General features: G+C 48.4%; 1 protein-coding gene and 1 long non-coding RNA gene across 2 annotated transcripts; both read right to left on the bottom strand.

Annotated features, from left to right (window-relative positions):
* Positions 1–9,263: 9,263 nt before the first annotated feature.
* On the bottom strand, positions 9,264–19,056 carry ITM2A (integral membrane protein 2A). The gene is made up of 6 exons (XM_048318947.1): positions 18,884–19,056; positions 15,200–15,331; positions 14,794–14,982; positions 13,618–13,728; positions 12,378–12,528; positions 9,264–10,339 (listed from the first exon to the last, which is right to left on the bottom strand). Exons 1-6 carry the CDS (start codon positions 18,965–18,967, stop codon positions 10,251–10,253), a joined length of 756 nt encoding a protein of 251 aa, XP_048174904.1. The 5' UTR covers positions 18,968–19,056; the 3' UTR covers positions 9,264–10,250.
* Positions 16,003–18,868, bottom strand: LOC125333197. The gene is made up of 2 exons (XR_007206796.1): positions 18,120–18,868; positions 16,003–16,584 (listed from the first exon to the last, which is right to left on the bottom strand). It is a non-coding gene; the product is annotated as an uncharacterized LOC125333197 (long non-coding RNA).
* Positions 19,057–19,560: the final 504 nt, after the last annotated feature.

Below are 19,560 nucleotides of genomic sequence, written 5' to 3'. Positions count from 1 at the left end.
TTTTCACCAAAAACGGGGCAAATTATTTCCCTTTTGCTGATAACTGACCTATAGCCATCACATCCACTCCTCATCAACAGCAGCAGGATTCAAACAGAGGATCCAAACTTTTCCGAAGTTTGCTGTAATGGGAACTCCCTGGAAGCAGAGTCAAAGGTGCCACAAGAGATTTTTAAGAAAGGCTCAAATATGGATGTATTTTTAATAACATTTGCTTTAAATTCAAACCACGGAACCTTCGGGCTTGACTTTGGTATTTCGTTTGCACCTTCTTGTAAAATGCTATTTTTCTGTGAACATTGGAAACGTTACATTTGGAAGCGTAAAATACTGTGACAGTATTGGTTTTTATTTATGCAAATGTTGTTTTATAATTTATATAAGGGACATACACATTGTAGGAAAATGATGTGAAGGTGATGTTCCTGTCAGAACACAGGAAGTTTTCTTTTTCTTTTCAAAAACTCTTTCACATAATAAAAGAAAACTCCACCACCTCTTCCCTACAGGAATCTGAGCCGGTGCCTGATGGCTGAGCAAGCACTGATAATTCATGGAAACCACGAAGCACATGCAGAGTGATGAAAAAAAATATTTATTTTTATATTTCCTGTTGTATATAATAAAATAATAATTTCTAAAAAATGTTTTTTAAATGTAATTCATGGTTCCTTCTCCCCCCTGCATCACCAATACACACGAACATGTGGCAGCACCTGGATTTGATGCCTCTTGAGCACCTGCAGAACATTTTAGATGCTTTTCTGAAATGACTTTACCCTTCTTCTTGCACTGGCGAGAAAAGCCAAGGGACAGGTTTCCCAAGATAATGGGAATTCCTCCAGCTGCAAGAATCCAGCCCATCGCTGTCCTTTTTGGCCCCCGTGGGAGGGGAGCAGGGTGGCCCTGTCCAACCCCCCCAGAGTCACTTTTAGCTCCTGAGGGGAAAAAGCTGTTACATAAAGTGGTGTCAGAAGTTCAGAAATCGTTCAATGAGAGAAACCTCAGGCAGCTGAAGTTTTCCACCCAGAAAATCCCGTGGGTGCAGCAGCGCCTTCCCCTCCTGCCACGGCAACGGGGCTTATTCAAATGAGCATTAATTATCTCTTTTGACGGGAAGTTGATGCAATGGCCGGGGTTGGTGACACGAGACAAATTCAGGGGACACCGCCCTGCCCTCCCCCAGGGCACCTCTGCTCCAGGGGGGATCTGCTGGAGCCACACTGAGGCCTCACAAACCCCTGGTGATGCTGCTACCAACACCTGGAGAATCAAGATACTCCTCAGATTACCAGGAGGTGGATTTTCATGACATGCGTATTTTTTCCATGCCTCTGTATTTTCACTGTCTCAGGATCCACAAACTGGACTCAGTGATCCTTGGGAGTCCCTTCCAACTCAGAATATTCTGTGAATCGCTAAAATAATCTGAATAATCTGGTCTGCAGCACTGGAATGGGAATCTATGAATGAGAATGTAACCGAGAATAAAAAACCCCAAACCCCAAAATATCCCCTTTATTCTGCAGGAAGGGTTTCCTTTGGTCGCAGCCCTCCCCCAGGGCGTTGTTATCACCGAGCAGCAAAGCACTGAGCTCTCTGCCAGTGCCCTCACCAGGCTGGCTCTGCGCTGAAGTGACAAGCGGCTTTTGGGCACAGAACCAGGTTTAATTCGTGCTGGGCCAAAAGGAAAGTCATTGTGGCAAGGGCGCAGCCTCAGGGGTGGTTTGAGGGATGCCCGGGGAGCTCGAGCTGTTCAGAAGCAGCAGAGAGTGCTCTGGGAGGCACAAGGTGCGTGAGGGCGGCAGGGTCAGGGGGAAGCAGAGCTCTGGGTCTGCTCCGACCCTGCCCCGCTCCCACCGCCTGCCCCACGCTCCCAGCCCAGCACCAGCTGCACAACCTCCCACCGCCCTCGGGCACCGCCTCCTCCCCGGCCGCCGTCCCCGTGAGGAGAGACACAGCTTTTTGGGGCTTTTTGGGAGCGTGCTGAGGCTCAGCGCTGCCCCTGCACGGGAGGCTGGCACGGACAGCGGCGAGCGCAGCCCGCTGGGATCAGAGCCCACCCCCTGCCTGGCCACCAGCCTGAGCCCCCGGTGATCCCCGAGCTCTGGGGCTCATGAATTCCCTGGTTTCGTTCCATGTCGTTGCTGCTCTGAGCCATCCCACGACGGCACCTTTGGGTGTCCCTCCCTGCTGCTTCCCTTTTCACCTCCTCTGCGGGATTTGTGCCCCAGCCTCGGGGGAGGGGACACCTCACAATGCTCAGAATCCCCAGCCACTCCTGCCCCCGAGCTGGGAGCGGGGCCACGTGTCCTCCAACATTTCCAGTGCCCTCTGCATCCTCTGCCATCACCACGAGCCATCCATGGAATCCCAAAGATCTCCTTTCACCATGAAAGGGGCTGATTTACAGCTTCTCTTACCAAAGCAGAATTTTTGTCCCCTCACACATCTTTTACCAGCACTGTTTTATTTGCTGTTTTGTCACATGGTTGCTCAACATCCTGAGCAGAGTCCCCGTTTCTCTGTAACTCTGTAACTCGTTAGGTTTTCCTGCTGGGGTTAAGGCAGCTTTGGCACGTTTTACTGCACTGCTTACTTCCTTTTCACTTTGCTGTTAAAAATGAGCCTCAGCCCCAGCTCGTTGGGTGTAAATAAACACACAGAGCACCCCTGGCACTGCTGGACTCTGCTCCTCAGATCTCAATAACCAAAAACAACCTCCAGAGAGTGACCCAAATATGAGCCCACCCCATCGAATACAAAAACAAAAAGCTGAAATCTTGTCAGAGATGTTTTGATAAAGACCATGACCAAAAGTAAGCCAGACCCATCAGGGCAGTGCCTGGTTCATGCTGCCAGTTACATCAGGGCAGAGGAGCTGCAGCCTTTGGGGTGATAAACTCTGAGAATTTGATCTACATGATCAACAGCTGTGGCCAAAAATCTGATTTAGAAAAAAAGATTTGGTTATGTAAAGCCATGAGAACAAAATAACGGTGATAAAATGTAGTAATGTCACTGCCTCAGAGGGGAAGGCCTGGTTCTGGTTCCTGCTTCCAGCTCTGTTCCTGCACCTTAGGTCAGACCAAGCCAGTCAGGGCCAGTGTTGGGTCTGGGCTCCGCAGAGGTGCCACCATGAGGTTAAAGGGAGGGGGAGACTGAAGATCCTTGGAGGTCAGGTACGTCCATGGTCACCATGTGGTAGAGCTCCAATTGTCAAGATGATCATTTTTGATGCCATTTTGCTCAAGTTTCCTTCTACTCCCACTTTTTCCCCCCTGAATTCAGAGAAGAAAATGAAAAGCCCAAGCAACCAGCAAAGGCAGGATGAACACAATGACATAATCGAGTGCCATAAGGAATTGTGAGCATGAACCACTCTTAACTCATCTCCCATTTTCCCAGTGGCCCAACAGTGCTGTGAAAAGGGAATATCTTGGTGAGGCTCATGGAGGTCATGGCTTTTACCACCCACAATGTGCAGCTTTGCCTCCCCACTTGTGCTCCCACAGGTCCTAAGGGAAAAAACTTATTTTAAAGATTTTAACCCACCCAAACTCTGGTTTTGGCTGACTTGTTTCCCTCATATGCTGTCAGATCAGCAGTCCTGTGATCAGTGCCATTATCTGGGACAAATCCACAGTCACAGGACACTGGATATTAAAGGGCACGCAAAAGTCGGCACAGCTCCAGAGAAAGTTCCCAGGAGACCTGAGTGAAACAGAAGCTGAAACTCAGAGAGCTCTGAGGTTCTGGTTGAATGAGGTTTCTTATTTAAGTGAATCAACACAAACCATCCAAGCCCACAGCCCAGCCTGTTCCTGCTGCTTAACAGCCTAAAAATCCTAAAGCGGCACCATCCCAAACCCAAAAAGGACAGCAGCACTGGCAACGTTGGTGTCATGCTGCTCTTTGAGTTCCTTCACCCAAAATTTCTCCCTCTGGGCTCATCTGCCCCAGCCCATGAGTCTCTCATGGAACTTCAAATCCCTGGTGAGATCTGGTTCAAATCATCACCGTGCTCTGCCATAAATCCCAGCTCTGCAGCGAGGACACATCTTGCCTTCGAGCACAAGAGGGTTCTGGTTGGTTTTTTCAAAGAAAATATAAATGAAAACACAAAAACTCAAGAAAATAAAATGATATGAAGAAAGCAGAATGAAGAGTTTTGTGGAGGGACACCATCAGCTGCACTGAGAAACAACAAATACTGGGAGTCTGCAAAAGGATAAATGCCTATGTTATCCAATACATCTGCAAATGGGATATTTATTGGAGAAACACAAAGTGTTCCTGGTCCAGGAACCTGGTCGAGTGGGAGGTAAACTGGCAGGGGGGTTGGAACTAGATGGGCTTTAAGGTTCCTTCCAACCCAAACCATTCTGGGATTCTAAAGGCTGGGAAGATCTGGAGCTCACTTTTTACTCAGACAGCCACAAATCAAAGGTCTTGATCCAGGGGGAAAACAGAGCCAGCAGGCAGCAATCCTGGGGCAAGCTGTGCTCAGCCACCTCCACCAGTGCAGCCTCACCACGGCAAACCCTTGGAGATGGGCGGGAAGAGAAGGAGCCGTGGCTCTGGAGCATCCTCCAGGGATCCAGCAGTGCCCTGCGACTCCTCACGGGAGCGGTGAGGGGAGCAAGAGGACTCGTCCCCACAGGAAGGCAGCTCACAGTGAGGCACAGATGGATCTGATAAGCACAGAGCCTTCCTGTGCCCCGAGGCTGCTCACGGGTGAGAAGTAGCAGCAGCAGCTCCGCTCACCACGGAAGTGTCAGCCTTGGGTTGTGTGAAAGTCTGATCCTCCTGCCTGTTTGGGGGTTTTTTGTCATGATATGAGGCAAAGCTGTAACTGCTTCCAGCTTCAGGCTGGGTGACAATGCACACTGGTAAAGGAAGTGTGGTCTGAAGTGGGGCTTCTACATCACTCTTATTTAAAAAAAAAGTAAGGCTTAATTAGGGCAAAGGGCTGAGAACATGAGATGACAAAAGCTACGATTCCCAAGGGCAGAGAATCCAAAGTAGTGAATTACTTATCACCAAGTGACCACTGAGATCATCAACCCACAGAACCACACACCCTCCACAGCCCTTCCCTCCCAAGGGATTTTGGGGCACCAGGTGGAAGGCGTAGGTTTATCCACAGAACCATGGAATGGCTTGGGTGGGAAGGGACCTTTAAGGTAATCTCATTCCACTGCCATGAGCAGGGACACCTTCCACTAGCCCAGGTTGCTCCAAACCCATCCAACCTGGCCTTGGACACTGCCAGGGATCCAGGGGCAGCCACAGCTTCTCTGGGCACCCTGTGCCAGGGCCTCCCCACCCTCACAGGGAAGGATTTCTTCCCAATATCCCTCTTAAACCTTCTCCATGCATGGATCTGTTTGTGATGAATCCCACATGCTGACACTCTCATTCCAGAATAAAAGCACTGGGTTCCACACCAACAAGGGATTTGGTCTGTAGGAAGGAAGTTCCATGTTCCAGAGTCAGGTGTCCACCCATGGATTTAGCCCACAACAGCTTCGAACATCAACAAGCCCTAAAACGGAACAGCAGCTCAGGAGAACCCAAACATTTCTGCAAGACACAAACCACCATCCACAGTGAGAATGAGCCTGCAGACAGGAAACTCACTTTTGCATCTGTTCAGGTGGAATTCAGGGCTGTCACAGCACAAAAAGAGAGAATACCCATTTAAGTAAACAGAATAGTTGAACTACAAGAAATAATTTCCTTGGGAGGTGGAGTGGTGGGTAGAAAGCCTCTAATTACTCTCAAGACAGGAAATACACCCATCCTATTGCCTAGGTAATAACACAAATATATACTCATAATGAAGAAATAATGTTAATGCAATAATGTCACTGTAATTATCCGTATCGTAATTATTTTGGTGGCAGCCTGGAAGCTTCAATCAGTGCTGGCATTTGGGTTCTGTGCCACAGCTGGCAGCAGAGCCATCCCCCACCCGGCCTGGAATGAGGACAGGCAAAGCAGCTTTAATCCCTCCAAGCCTGACCTCGAGCTCAGCCCTCCCAGGGGGGTAATTCACATACGAAGTGGAGGGTTTGGGGGCTGCACCCCATTTATCTGGTCCTGCACAGCTCTGCTGAGGCCCCACCTGCAGTGCTGTGTCCAGTGCTGGTGTCCCCAACATCAGAAGGACAGGGAGCTGCTGGAATGAGTCCAGAGGAGGCCAAGTTGTTAAGCGGACTGCAGCACGTCCCCTGTGGAGACAGGCTGGGAGAGCTGGGGCTGCTCAGCCTACAGAAAAGAAGGTTCTGGAGGAAGAGACCTTCCAGTGTCTGAGGGACTACAAGGAGGCTGGAGAGGGACTGTTCATCAGGAAGTAGTGACAGGACACTGTTGGGTTCACACTGAGAGATGGGAAATTCAGATATACCGAAGAAATTCTTCCCTGGCACAGGGTGCCCAGAGCAGCTGTGGTTGCCCCTGGATCCCTGGAAGTGTCCAAGGCCAGGTTGGACGGGGCTTGGAGCAACCTGGGATAGGGAAGATGTCCCTGCCCATGGCAGGGGGTGGCACTGGATGGGCTTTAAGGTCCCTTGCAACCCAAACATCCTGGGATTCTGGGACACGAGTTCTCCTCAGGGCCGGGCTGTTCAGTGCTGAGATTTCAGCCATCACTGACCCCAGACTCTGCTGAGCACAGCTGGATTTTGGGGAGTTTTCCCGAGAACTAATCAAGTCCACAGGAGCCAGCCCAGTCTTGCTGGAGTCCCAGCAGGCTCTTTGCTCCCCAGACCCCTGCACAGACCCTGGGAGTGCTGCTGTGGGTGGGAGGTGACAGTTTCTCACTGCCACACCAAGCACAGCCGTGCTGCAACAGGCTGCAGCACAGAGCTGAGCTTACGGCCAGAAAAGCCTGGTTGAGACAAGCAGTTTATCAAGTCTGAGGTGCTAAAGCTCCTTTTCATACCAGCCTGAGGCCTCAGGGGGTTTTTCAAAGGTCTCCACACTCCCCCTATTTTTTTTTCTCCAGCTCTTCACCTCAAGATATTTATATATGCAAAGAAGTTCAATTTTTATAGATTTTTATCAACAGTAAGGCTGGAGGAGACTGAAGTTCTAATTTAGACTATTACATACTCTAATGGAAGAGTCTGTCACCACAGCCACCCACACCTCAGCAGTCACACAGAGCAGCAGGTTCTGTAAGGGCAACAGCATCTCCTCCGAGAACCAAAACCAACTGTGTTCTTAATGATTTCTCATGTGCTTTTCTGGTTAGAAAAACCCCAAACGAACCCACATGTCATGCTGCAAGAGGAAATATCCAAAGCACTGCATTGCCAGCTTCACGCTGATAGAAGTATTTAAATTTTACATCTAATTTTTAATTTATAGGGTCAGAAAATGAACCTGCCAGCTCCCCCAACGAAGCAGTCCGATGTGCCTGCAGAGATCCTGCTGGTTGTGCCATACCCACAGGATGCTTTTGCAGTAAACACAGATGTAAATGAAACTCTTACAGTAAATGAGTTTGCATTTGCATCCCGGCAGTGTCACGCCCTCAGTCACCACACCCATGCCTGCAGTACAGTTCTACTCAGATACTAACAGGGTTTTACACAGTTACAGCTCTATTATAAAAATGTTCCTTACTATAGACACAAACTAAGCCAAGACACGAAGCACCAGGTGGAGGAAGCTTTGATCAAACCATTTTTAGGTTTAATTTTGGTAAAATAGCTGAAAAACTGTCTGTTGGATGAACGCACCAAGTTTTGACCAGTTATGCACACTTTACACCCAAGTGTTTGCTGCCTGTGCCATCTACTGGTGCAAAGGACTCCTCCAACTCGTGCTCCCTCCTGCTTCGACAGCCCAGCTGAACACAGCAGCTGCTCAAAGCCGAACACAGCAGCTGCTCAAAGCCGAACACAGCATTAGAAGATCCCAGGAGTACCTGAAAATTCCATTTTGGCTTGGACAGCCCCAGCCTAAAACGCTTAGGGATAGGTAACAAGCCCAGCAGAGCACACGTGTGACCAAATCCAGCTCCCTGCTCACCTCAGAGCAGGTGAGAACAATCTGTTCCTGCTGTCCCTGGCTCCCTGCCTGGAACATCCAATAACATCTGAAAGAACTGACTTCACTTCGTTCCAAAGGTATAGAAAGTGTTCCAGCCCATGTGGAAGCAGGTCCAGCATTCCTGGCTGGAGGTGCATCCACTCCATGGACACTCTGAGCTGGAAAGAGCAACTCCTGGGGTTTCTTTTCCATATAATCACACCTCACTGCTACAAGCAGATGCTTCTTGCTCTCCACAACCAACACATCTCCAAGTCCTTCCGCTCAAGGTTATGAAAAGAACCCATCCTGGTTATCCTCCCATCCAATGCAGAGGAGCAGGAAATCACCCCTTGTCCAAAGGCACAAAATCTGGAGGAAAAACTTCCCAGCACAGCTGCTTCTCCCAGTAACACCCCGTGAGTGAAAGAAACCTGGCTCACAGTGACAGGAATCAGAGCTTTCTACAGCATTTTATTTCATTATACACTTCAATTTACTGAAATACTCTCCTACACACACTATTCTAGAGCCAAAGCTCTGGTTTTGGGACACATCCTTGGGGGAAGAGCTGTGTTAGTTTCTGTGCTAAAAGTCCTGTGTTCTCCTTTCTCCTGCAGTTTCCTGGGCAATGAGAGAGCAGCAACTCCTACAGGCACGTCTCCCTCCCCACGGCTCTCTGTGCAGAAATCCTGCTGCTTTCCTTCCAGCTGCACAATCCCAGGCACTTTCCAGGAAAGCTACAAGGGTTCAGCAACACTTTAGCTCGGAGCCCCAGAAGTTTCAGGGCAGGACTTTCCTGTCTGAGCTTCCAGCAAAGCTCAGGGTCAGAGCTAAACATTCATTAACCTCTGCCTCTCCCGATGTGCTGAACAGCCCCTCATTAACACCCATGAACAGCCTGGGACAGGCAAACCTTCAATCACAGCCTCATCACCAGCAATATTCAAATGAATTGTAAATACATCCTGCCCTTGCAGTGAACACCCCCCGAGCTGCCCCTGGGGGATGCTGTTTGGAGAGAGCTGTCTGTTCTACCCTCTGTTCCTCGAGCTTGTCTGGCACCACAAAGCATTTCCACAGCACCAGAAGAGGAAGTTCAGCTTCACAAGCTCAAAAACAAGTTAAGAGGGGTAAGAGAAGAGCACTGCACGACGCCTCAGGCCCACAGCATCACCCCCCTCACCTCTGAGCACCAGGAAATCACACAAACACCGAAGTTTTAGAGAAACATTTATTATAGGGTTGCAGAATTTATGCCAATATAAAGTCCCTTAATAAAACTCTCAGGTTTATCAACTGCAGGACACTAACTCTTCATTCTCTTTAGACTGCAGCTTTCCAAAAAAAGGGAACAATGCTCTGACTGCAGCAGTAATGCTACTTGCTCATAAAAAGTTGATCTAAAAAGTTTATATAAGCCCAAGTAGTTTAAGTTTACAACTACAGTCACGTTCACAAGTGAGCTATACCAGAACAGACCCTGGAAATAGGAAGTTACAGGATAAATCAAGTCATAACCAAAAATACTGACAAGCTTTAAGAGCAACTCTATCTGATCTAACAACTAAATGCCACAAAACCAAACTAAGGGAGAAGAACTCAACGTAAGCTCAGGGAAGGTTCCAAATATACATACGATTCAATACAGTAATTGCACAAAAAGAAATAGGGTAGTGTTAAAGGTTTCTGATCACTGAGCTTGGATTTTACATGCTGCACACATGGTCGTTAAAATAAACCTTTAATGAGCCAGATCAGGAAGGTTTCTGAGCCAGGATACGGAGTGCAGAGCTATTCTACAGAACTACACAAGATGTGCAAACCACAGATTATTAATATTAATCATTCTGTGAAAGTTAAGGTGAACATAACTGGTTCCAGCCAAGGAACTGGTTAACATTTTTATATATATATATTTTTCTGCCATTCCCAGATTACACTAAATCAAACACATTCAACAGATAAACTGATATTAGCTTTCTAAAAAAACCTTACTCAAATTTAAGTTTTACATGAGACAACTAAAAAGTTATACCAAGGATCAACGAAAGCTGAAATGGTGACTTTGTCTTCTGAAATACAAGCAATACACAGAAAATGCATAAGGCTTTTGATTATCACTGCACGGTTTAATTGCAGAAGTCGATGTCTAACGCTGACTTCTCCAAGAAGGTGTGACCTGGTCACCTCCCATCCGTCACCTTTCACTGCTGACAAATCTTCGTCTCAACCACGAAAGAGTTTTCAAAGTGTCTGATTGAGTGACAGTTCTCCGCTGCCCGTTTCTGCACACCTGGGGACGAGAGACGACAAGAGGCTGAGTGAAGAGCAAGCATTGCCAGCTTCCATCATTACAAGACACAATCATTCCGTGCATTGTGTTTCTCCAGCCAGGAATTGCCACCAGAGCCTGCTATGGGCTTGTTTTCCATCCCAAATCCCTAGCCCAATGTGCATTTGCACAGGGTGTGCTTTGCAGAGCACTTCACCTTGGGAGGATTTACCTCACTCTAGTTCTTCCTAACACTATTGGAGTGATTTTTCTCTATTTCAGGACATGCCAGCACTGCGTCTGACCCAGGCAGTTTACTTGTATCAGCTGTGGCTCAGTAAGAGACAAGAACACAGCAGTCCTACCATCAAAGAGCTGCTCTCCTCAATCACTTCCATTTGCAGTAATTCAGAGAAGATTTAGTTTGTTTAATTAGAAGAGAATTGTTCAGAGTAAGCAAGAGAAGCACCACCTCTTTACCTAACCCCAGCAGGGCACTGCTTTGGTTTATTAACACCTAAAATCCCGGCTGTCCTTCAATTCAAAGGCATCAGGATGGAGGTGAAGTTTCCAATGCCCACCCAACAGGATAACCTGGGTTCCTCCTATGCCTCCAAGTTACAAGTCCAGGAAATTGCCACAGCACCTGAGGTCAGTTTAACAGATGAACACACAAACTCCACAAAAGCTGAGAGCCAAGGCAACACCAGCAAAATGAGAAGAAATGAGAAGACTTTCCCAGAGAAGTTCCAGGAGTTTATCCATTGCAGTCTCATTTCTGTGACATGGCTCATACACTGTGTGCTAGAAATGAGGTGGGGAAGGCAAGGCAAGACTGGCCCCTGAACAATTTTCTCCTCACTTTGATTAGATTTCCCACCCTCTCCCCTCCACAGGCAAAGAGGGAGAGTTACAGCACAGCAGCTGTACCAGGAAGCATTTTCCATTTACCAGAATCCTTTTGTGCAAGTGCTCTGCAGGAATCTTTTGCTCTGCGGCAAAGATGTCAACAACGCGTTAGAGCAGGATGATTTCAGGGAACATCATAAACACTCTTCACAGGGCTGTCTACAGACACAGCAGCTGTCAATTTAGCCTTGTTCCCAAAATCATCCTCACAACAGCTCAGTCACACGCCTCTGCCTCCCATGAGGACAGCATTTAGCGTTCCTTCATGTGCCCTACACAGAACCCCTTTGCTGCTCCCACAGAGGGAGCCTTCCTTCCATCCACAACAGGATGTTGTGTGCAGCAAGCAGCAGATGTGGCTCCTGATGCTGCAACTGGGCTGAGGAAACTCTTGCCTAAGAGCTTGGCAGCCAAACCAGAGCACAGAGTCCTGACAAACCAAACATCTGCATTCTGAAAGGCTCTAACTGACTAAGGGTTAGCTCGCTCTGTTTGGTGGGAGCAGCAAATATGAAATGCTTTGAGCTACACTGAAGCAAAACTCACAGCACCAGATTTCTGTCCCCCAGGCCTCGTCCCAGTAGGTCGGAGCACAGACACCTCAGCTCAGTCCCTGTCACAGAGTGGCAGGAGCACACAGGCAATAAAGAACCAGAGCTCAGCAGTTCCTCTGGAGTGTTCTTCCTCTTTCAGAGAGGAAGTCTGGGATGTCCGGAGCTCACTGTTCAATTACTTTTTTTTTCAGAGCAAGTAAAGCAGAAGAAAATGTTTTTATTTGGTGCTCCTGTAACCCAGTTTTAGATAGGACAGGGACAGAATGAGCTGTGCCTACAGAGACTCACATTATCTGATGGATTATATGGATTTTGGGGTCAAACTAACTTTTAAGTTCAACCAAAAGATAGAACAAAAACAGACTTAAATTTGGTTTGGGCATGTAGCCTGTAATTGTGTAACTGAAACTTTTTCAGCATGTTCAAATGACACTTCACATTCAGACATGAAGGGAGGGGAAATACCCAGCAGGATCAGGAGTAGCCTCAGCTTCTGCTGAGCACTCAGATTCCCAAGACTAAAAACTCCCCAGGTTTAAGTATTTACCCCTTCCCTAGTTAAACAATACCTTTGCTTTTTCCTGAGGGGAACTTACCCATGATTTGGTCTCTGCGCTGAAGCCTGAAGGTCTCTTTTCCCACACAGAGCTGGTAGATGAAGATGCCCAGATCAGACACGTTATCAATCTCCTCTGTAACCACCATCTCCTCACGCACCAGGTACGTCTGGGGCAGGTAAGAGCCAGTCTGGAAGAGACAAAACCTGCAGGTACAGACTGCTGCTTACCACTACATTTTACTCTTTGCTTTGGAAGGGATTCAAGCAGGAGAGTCCAGCCTTCCTGATTTTTAATACCAAGATATGCTGAGCTCAACCAGTCGCATACCAGGGAAGTTAAAAACTGGCAGAGGCCATTTCAAACAGCTGCAGTTACATCCAAACAAGGCACAATTAACCTCAACTCTGCAAGCCTCATGTGAAGCAAATGTAAATAGAACCTGGTCAGGTTTATCTGTACACAAAATTTGCAGCTAAAAGAGAAACAAAGTATTGTGAAAGACTCCAGGTTTGAGGCAATGTATTTCTAATATAAAAAAGGCAGGCCAACCTACAAAAGGCTTCACCAGATGCTCCCAGCACTACTGAGACAGCTTCCTACCCCTCAACTCCTAAAACAGGGGCAGGGACATACACTTACAGCTTATCTTCATGGAGCTAAAAAAAATACTGCAACAAGCTAAACTAGACCAGTGGCCTCTAGAACCAGATGTAAGAGAGTCAATGATTTTCTTAAAAAGTCCATTTGACACATGACAGCCAAGTATTGCATTTAAGTGGGAAGCAGCAACAAATTCTGTTAACTTGACCCACAAATCATCTTGGAAGAACACCAGTTTTAGTCACTGAAGAGTCAAATGCTTGTGGTGATCTCATAACTGCAGCGCCAATAACTGGGGAACAAGTTCACATTGTTCTTTTCAGCAAAACCCTCACGGGGCGACCGAGCTTGCTGGGAGTAACTCTCAGGTTTAGGCTTTCAGTGATATTTGGAGCTTTATCAAATTCCTTTCTAACAGCTAAATTTAGCCTTATCTGCTGGTTGCTTTCAGCTCTCATAAAGCCAGGTATTAATAAGAGCATTAGGCATGAATCTACTCAACATAATATACACTGACAGCTGGCCTTAACTTCAGTGCAGTGACTGAGCTGGGGGATTATGGACTCTGATGGAGGGAGGACTGTTCTAGCAAGGGCCTGAAGTTCAGGAGCAGCACCCAGCACTCTTAGCAAAAGGCAGCCTGTCAGCAGAACCCAGCAGCAAAGCTCCCACGTACCGCCAGCTTGGCGAAGAGATCCATCAGATTCCTTGGAGGCATGACTATGGAAGTGTTCAGCGGGATCACGTAGCAGTTCCCCAGCTGCAGGTCGAGATACGCTGTCAAAAGCTGTTTTAAAAAAAGTTTTCAGTTAGTCAGGGAGCCTTCAATTAGCAGAACACAATTCTACCAGGAGCAAGGCAAGCTAAAATAGCTGGATATCACTCACAGCTACTACAGAAGTGATGCATTCAGGAACTGCTCCGTGTAAGAACTGAACTGTTACCACTTTGGTAAACCAAGCGGTTACAGCAATAGTTTAAAAAACTTTCGCAGATAAGAGAAAGCTGAATGGAAAAGCAGCTTCTGCCATAATTGTAAAGGAGTACAGTTTGTACTAACACAGAGGAAGTATTTGGGAGTATGATCTCATAACTGAAAAGGTCTAATTAAGCACAGTACAAACAAAAGGTATCCAGCTGCCAATAACAATCGTTCCCTTTAAATAGTTCTTCAGGAAAAGTATTAGTCCCTACAATAATCTCATCAGCATTGCCACTGAGCACAAGAACTGCAGCAACTAGAATTACCTGTTTATTCTATCTGCATTGCCAAGGCTGGATTTACAACCAACCTCTGAGAGCTTTTACAGCTGACTGAGGATAAATGTTAACACTATCAACACAACTTTAATAAAAAAGTCAAATGAAAGCCATCCTCTCCTCTTCGCCTTACACAAACTCCATGCAACTACACAGCATTGTCAGGTTCCAAGTTTCAGCTGCTTGAAGTGATTTTTCAATGCCCTTCTCCAAGGCCCACACCTGTTTGCAATCCAACAATTTGCTGTGACATTGTGCTGCATCCTTAGCCCCTTAACACACATTTAGGATGTCCTCCATTTACATGGGATTCTTGACCAAACAGCAAGAGGCACTTCCAGATATCCCACAGGTACCAGTAGAGTTGCACAGCACTGAGATGCATTTTTCTGGGAAACAACTCAGAGTTCCTACCCACAGTGACTGTACCACCACTGCAGTTAATCCCACTGTTACAGAGTTCACAGGGTCAGCTGTGTCACACTAAAACCCAAGCAGCACTCGCGCTGACAGCGAGCTTTAAAGCCCCGAGCGCAATCCCCCGAGCGGTGCGTGCCTGTCCCCGGTCCCGGCCGTGCCCCCGGACACTGACCCTGTCGAAGTCGTGCACGATGGCGGCGGGGTCGCTGTCGGAGAACTTGGGGACGGGCACATCGATGATGGCGATGTTGTCGTCCTCGCGGATGTCGGCCTCCTCGGCAATGGGCAGGAAGTACGGCTCCACCGCGCGCTCCCGGCCCTCGTTCTCAAAGTAGCACATCTCCCCACGGTACACCTTGTGCTGGGACATGAGCAAGGGCAGTTACCTCACAGCAAACCAGCTCTTAACACTGCATTTCTGTCTGCCGAGACTGAGCACAGCTCCGTCACACCCAAAAGACACACAATCTTCATGGCCCCGTGATCCTTCTTTCCCCTTCATCTTTCCAGTCTAGTGATAACCCATTTACACCTTTTTTAATCAATGCTGTTTAAATAAAAAAGAACTCTCACATTACCTTTGGCATGAAGTACTTGTAGATGCAGGCTCCACCCACAACAACCCCTGCCAAAATGAACGCCAGGCCCAGCAGAGTCAAGAGACATCTTCCAGATGAGTTTTCAGCCCTGTGTGTGGCAACTTCTGGGTCCTTTAAATAAAGAAAGGTGAGAACTTAGAAAGGGCAGCTGCTCTGAATTTAAAGTGCATTGTTATCAACTGCTTCACTTTGACCCACCATCTTCTACTTCTTCTAGGTGCAGGAATTACAAGTCAGAATCATAAAATAAGAAAACACTCACATGAAACGTTACTGCATCAGATTAAGATCAGTTTTCAAACAGCACCAAGAGTATTTTCTGAGTTAGAGGATGTTTTTCTAGACAAACCTTTGTCCAGGAACTATTTGAATTGTAAGAAAGTTAAATAACTGTAACAAAAGATACTGTGCTGCAGCCACGGTCTAGTACAAGAAAGCAGGATTTGTAGATCAAGGTCATTAAAGGTACACAGCGTCTTCAGGCCTTTTGGTAAAGCCTCTTTCCCCTCCTCCTCTCACTATCACTTGCATTAACATTACTTTTCCTCCCAAAGCTGGATTAACAGAAGAAGCCAAGATGCAACTTTGTCTCTTGGCTGGGGAACAGACAACTGACACGAGTCACCAGGTTTTGGAACTTTTAATATGCACAAGCAAAGTCCATTATGAAAGAAAACCACTCGTCAGCTTAAACACAGCTTCCAATTATGCCAAATGAAAACAAGTCCCTGTGGCACATCCTACCCTGCAGCCTCAAAATAACCTCTCTCCTACCCAAATCCCAGGAAGTTTTGTTTCCAACAGCCTGAAACTTCCCTCTTTAGCTCAGCAGCTTGTTTTCCCCCGCCCAATGTTCTCTCAAACAAGGATGACTGCACCCAAAGGAAACTACTCTCAGGTAGGTGGCGAGTTGTGCAATCCTCACTGCAAAGGCAGAGGTGGTGTCTGAAAGGAAAGTTTAACCCTCCAGAGCTCCCACAGCATCTTCCCAGACTTCCAGCTTCAAGGCTCAGGCAAGCCAAGTGAAGAGAACAGCAAAAGTACTGTCAAATACTAAACAACCAGAAGAGACATTCCCTCCTGGAATCACACATTGGGCTTGAGTCTTTAAAAGGAAAAAACAAAACACAAAAACAACCACCAAACCCAAAATGTTTAGATAACCTCTATATTCGGTCAAGAAGGTCCCTTTAATGATTCCTGACTCCAGGATTTAATAGCTTGCTTTCAAGATCTGCTCTTTGTCCTGGTCAGGAAGGAAGAAAATTGGATTTCGCAGTAAAAGAGCTTTTCCTTTGAGGTGTTCCCAGAATCAGTGGCTGGGCTGGGCACAACAGCTTCCATGGCCTTTCTTTATTTGGGTCCTGCAGAACACAACACATTTAATGACCTGTGCTCCCAACAAGCGCCAGCATTATCACCGAGGTTGCAATATTTCCATGCTCAGCAAGATGCAGCAGCATAAAAGTCAAAGCCATCAGTTATGCAAGCACTGAAACAAACCCCAAGCTGTTTTGTGAAAGTCAATACTCCCACATTCCACTCGCGCATCCTCCAAACACAAAAATGTTGGTTCAGCAGGACACGAGCTGCTACAATTGGCATGTGAAGCATTTGTTAAAAAAGAAACAAACTACAAAAACAAAGCCAAACCCTGGTTTCAAGTCAGAATGATGCCAAATTTCTATGGCACTGCGTGAAAATCATCTTTCAGGGTTAAGCAGCTGTAAGATGGAGATTAATTCTGTTCTCTCCATGTTCACCTCCACCTTGGAGGTCCTTACTCATCCAGCCTGTCCCTACTTGAACACACCAGTCTGCACCAGTTTTGGCACTCCAGCCATCCCAGTGCAGGGATGATGTCGACATCTAATTAGCTACACTTGCACTACACCTATTTCAAACAAAGCAAAGGTGGTTCAGCATATTAAGCAGCAATGTGGGCAGCTGAATCTGAGAGGGAGGAGTTGACAGAGCTGCTAAGAGAACACAATAGGAAGATTTTGCTCCAGCAGGTTACAAAACCTCTGCACAAAAGTAACAGATAAAAGTCATCAAAAACCTACAAAGAAAATGCAGTTCTAAGCCATAACAAGCAGAGAAAACGAGGGATAAGAGACAAGAAGAAAAGTCACTTGTTTTAACACTGCTGACAGCCCCAAAGAACCTGCAGGGAGAATATTCTGCAAGCTCAAGGGTTTTGTGCAGATACTCCAGGGGACTTTTATTGTGCTGTTTCAGCCAACACTAGCCTTTAAGCTTGTTTGCTCTGCACAAATATTCCAGCAAAAGAAGACATTAACAACCACTCCAACAAGTCTGTCTTGGAATAAAATTATGAACTTGATGTTTACACGCAATTCCAAGCCCTCAAGCCAGAGTGAAGAGTTGTTAAAAACCCAAGTACGTGTGTGCAAACACACAGGATATTCCAAATTGAGAGGAGCAGCTCTCATGAGAACACAAAAAGGGGTGTGTTTATTAGAACTATTCCAGTCAAAGCTTTCACAGTACAGGGCTAGTAAATGTATGTACAACCAGTTGCCTCAGGAGTAGCTGAGGAGTTTGTCCCACAAGAAATTGGCCAGGCTAATGACATCTTCAAATTTTAAATCATTTATCTACCCCGTTTTCCTACTTTCTCTCTTTTTGATCCTGTAATTCAGTGCTACTATATTAAATGTGCACACATCAAGCTCTGACAGCTCAGAAGAGTGCACTGAGCAGGAAAATCACTCTGCATCCCTTCTCCTTCCAAAGGGAGGCTATTTCAGGTGAGGCTGTGTAGGCTGGAAGGGAAGCTGCTTTCCTGATTACAGCTTAGAAGGGAAAAAAAAAAAAAAAAAGGAAGAACTAGAGCCCAACTCCACAAGTTTTGTTGTTTTAAAAATTTTCTTACCTTCCAATTTCAAATAAACTCAGCCCGTGCCATCTTCCCCGTCTAGAACCACTGATGTATTTACCTACAGGCTGAGCTTCTCCACCTGCCTAAAACGCAAGACACCTTCAAAACAAATTTCCCACAAATTGGGAAAGTTCCACTCAAGCCAGCGACGCGCAGCTCGCTGGGAAGGAAAAGCCAACCACAGGGTGCTAGCCTGGGTTTCTATTTAAAACCCTTTATGGCAGGTTTCTTAATTTAAGCGCGACACCGACGCCTCACCGCAGCTGCCGGGAGGCTCCGAGCGCCGCCAGGAGCGGAGGACGAGCCTCAGCCCGCTTTGTTCGCCTGCAAGGCGCCGGCCGACCGCTGCCCACGCCGGGGGGAGCTCTCCCTGCGCTTCCCCGGCCGGCCCAGGGCCGAGCTGGGAGCTTTAAAGCGCCGTCAGGAAACGCGGCGCTGGCACGGGCCCAACTCGAGATAAACACCCGGTGCCGGCGCTGGCCCGGGGGTGTCACGGGACATCGCACCGCGACGGGGCTGCGGAGAGGGACAACACCGCGGCACCGGGGCCCCGCAGCCTCTGGCGGCTGACGGGAGACGCTCCCGCAGCCGCGGGCAGGGCGCGCCGGGGCAGCCGCCACAGGAGCGCGAGCCCCGCGGCCGCCGCCGCCTCCCCCGGCCGCGAGAAAATGGCGGCGGCTTCGTCTCCTCGCGCCCCCCCTCACACCGCCCCGCTCCTCCCCCCGCCGCCGCTGGCCAGGACACCCTTGTGCCCGCACCTTGTCGGCCACCAGCGCCTCGGCCGCCTCCTTTTTGGGCTCATCCTTGAGGGCGAAGGGCGAGTTGAAGGCGATCTTCACCATGGCGCCGGCGCTGCTGCCGCGTCCCGGAGCGGCAGCGGGGACAGCGCGGAGGGCGGGGCGGGGTCTGCGATGGCCACGCCCCCTCCAGCCCCGCCCACGGGCCCGCGGGAGCGCCCCCTGCCGGCCGCGCCGTCACACGGCTCCATTTCCCCGCCGCACCTCGCCTCGGGCGCCGGGAGCTGCTCCCGACGTGGCGTGACGGGATCAGAGAGGCTGGAAAAGGCCTCCGAGACCACCGAGTCCAACCTGTGACCGATCCCCACCTTGTCACCAGCCCAGAGCACCGAGTGCCACGTCCAGACCTTCCTCGGACACCTCCAGGGATAGGGACTCCACCACCTCGCTGGGCAGCCCCTGCCAAGGCCTGACCGCCCTTTCCATGCAAAAATTCCTCCTGCTGTCCAACCTGACCCTCCCGTGGTGCAGCCTGAGGCCGTTCCCTCTCATCCCGTCCCTGTTTCCTGGGAGCAGAGCCCGATCCCCCCGGCTGCCCCCTCCTGTCAGGGAATTGTGCAGAGCCACAAGGTCCCCCCTGAGCCTCCTTTGCTCCAGGCTGAGCCCCTTTCCCAGCTCCCTCAGCTGCTCCTGCTGCT

The sequence above is a fragment of the Corvus hawaiiensis genome, chromosome 14 (genome assembly GCF_020740725.1).
Source record: "Corvus hawaiiensis isolate bCorHaw1 chromosome 14, bCorHaw1.pri.cur, whole genome shotgun sequence".
NCBI lineage: Eukaryota > Metazoa > Chordata > Aves > Passeriformes > Corvidae > Corvus > Corvus hawaiiensis.
This window is presented reverse-complemented; position numbering and strand designations above follow the sequence as displayed.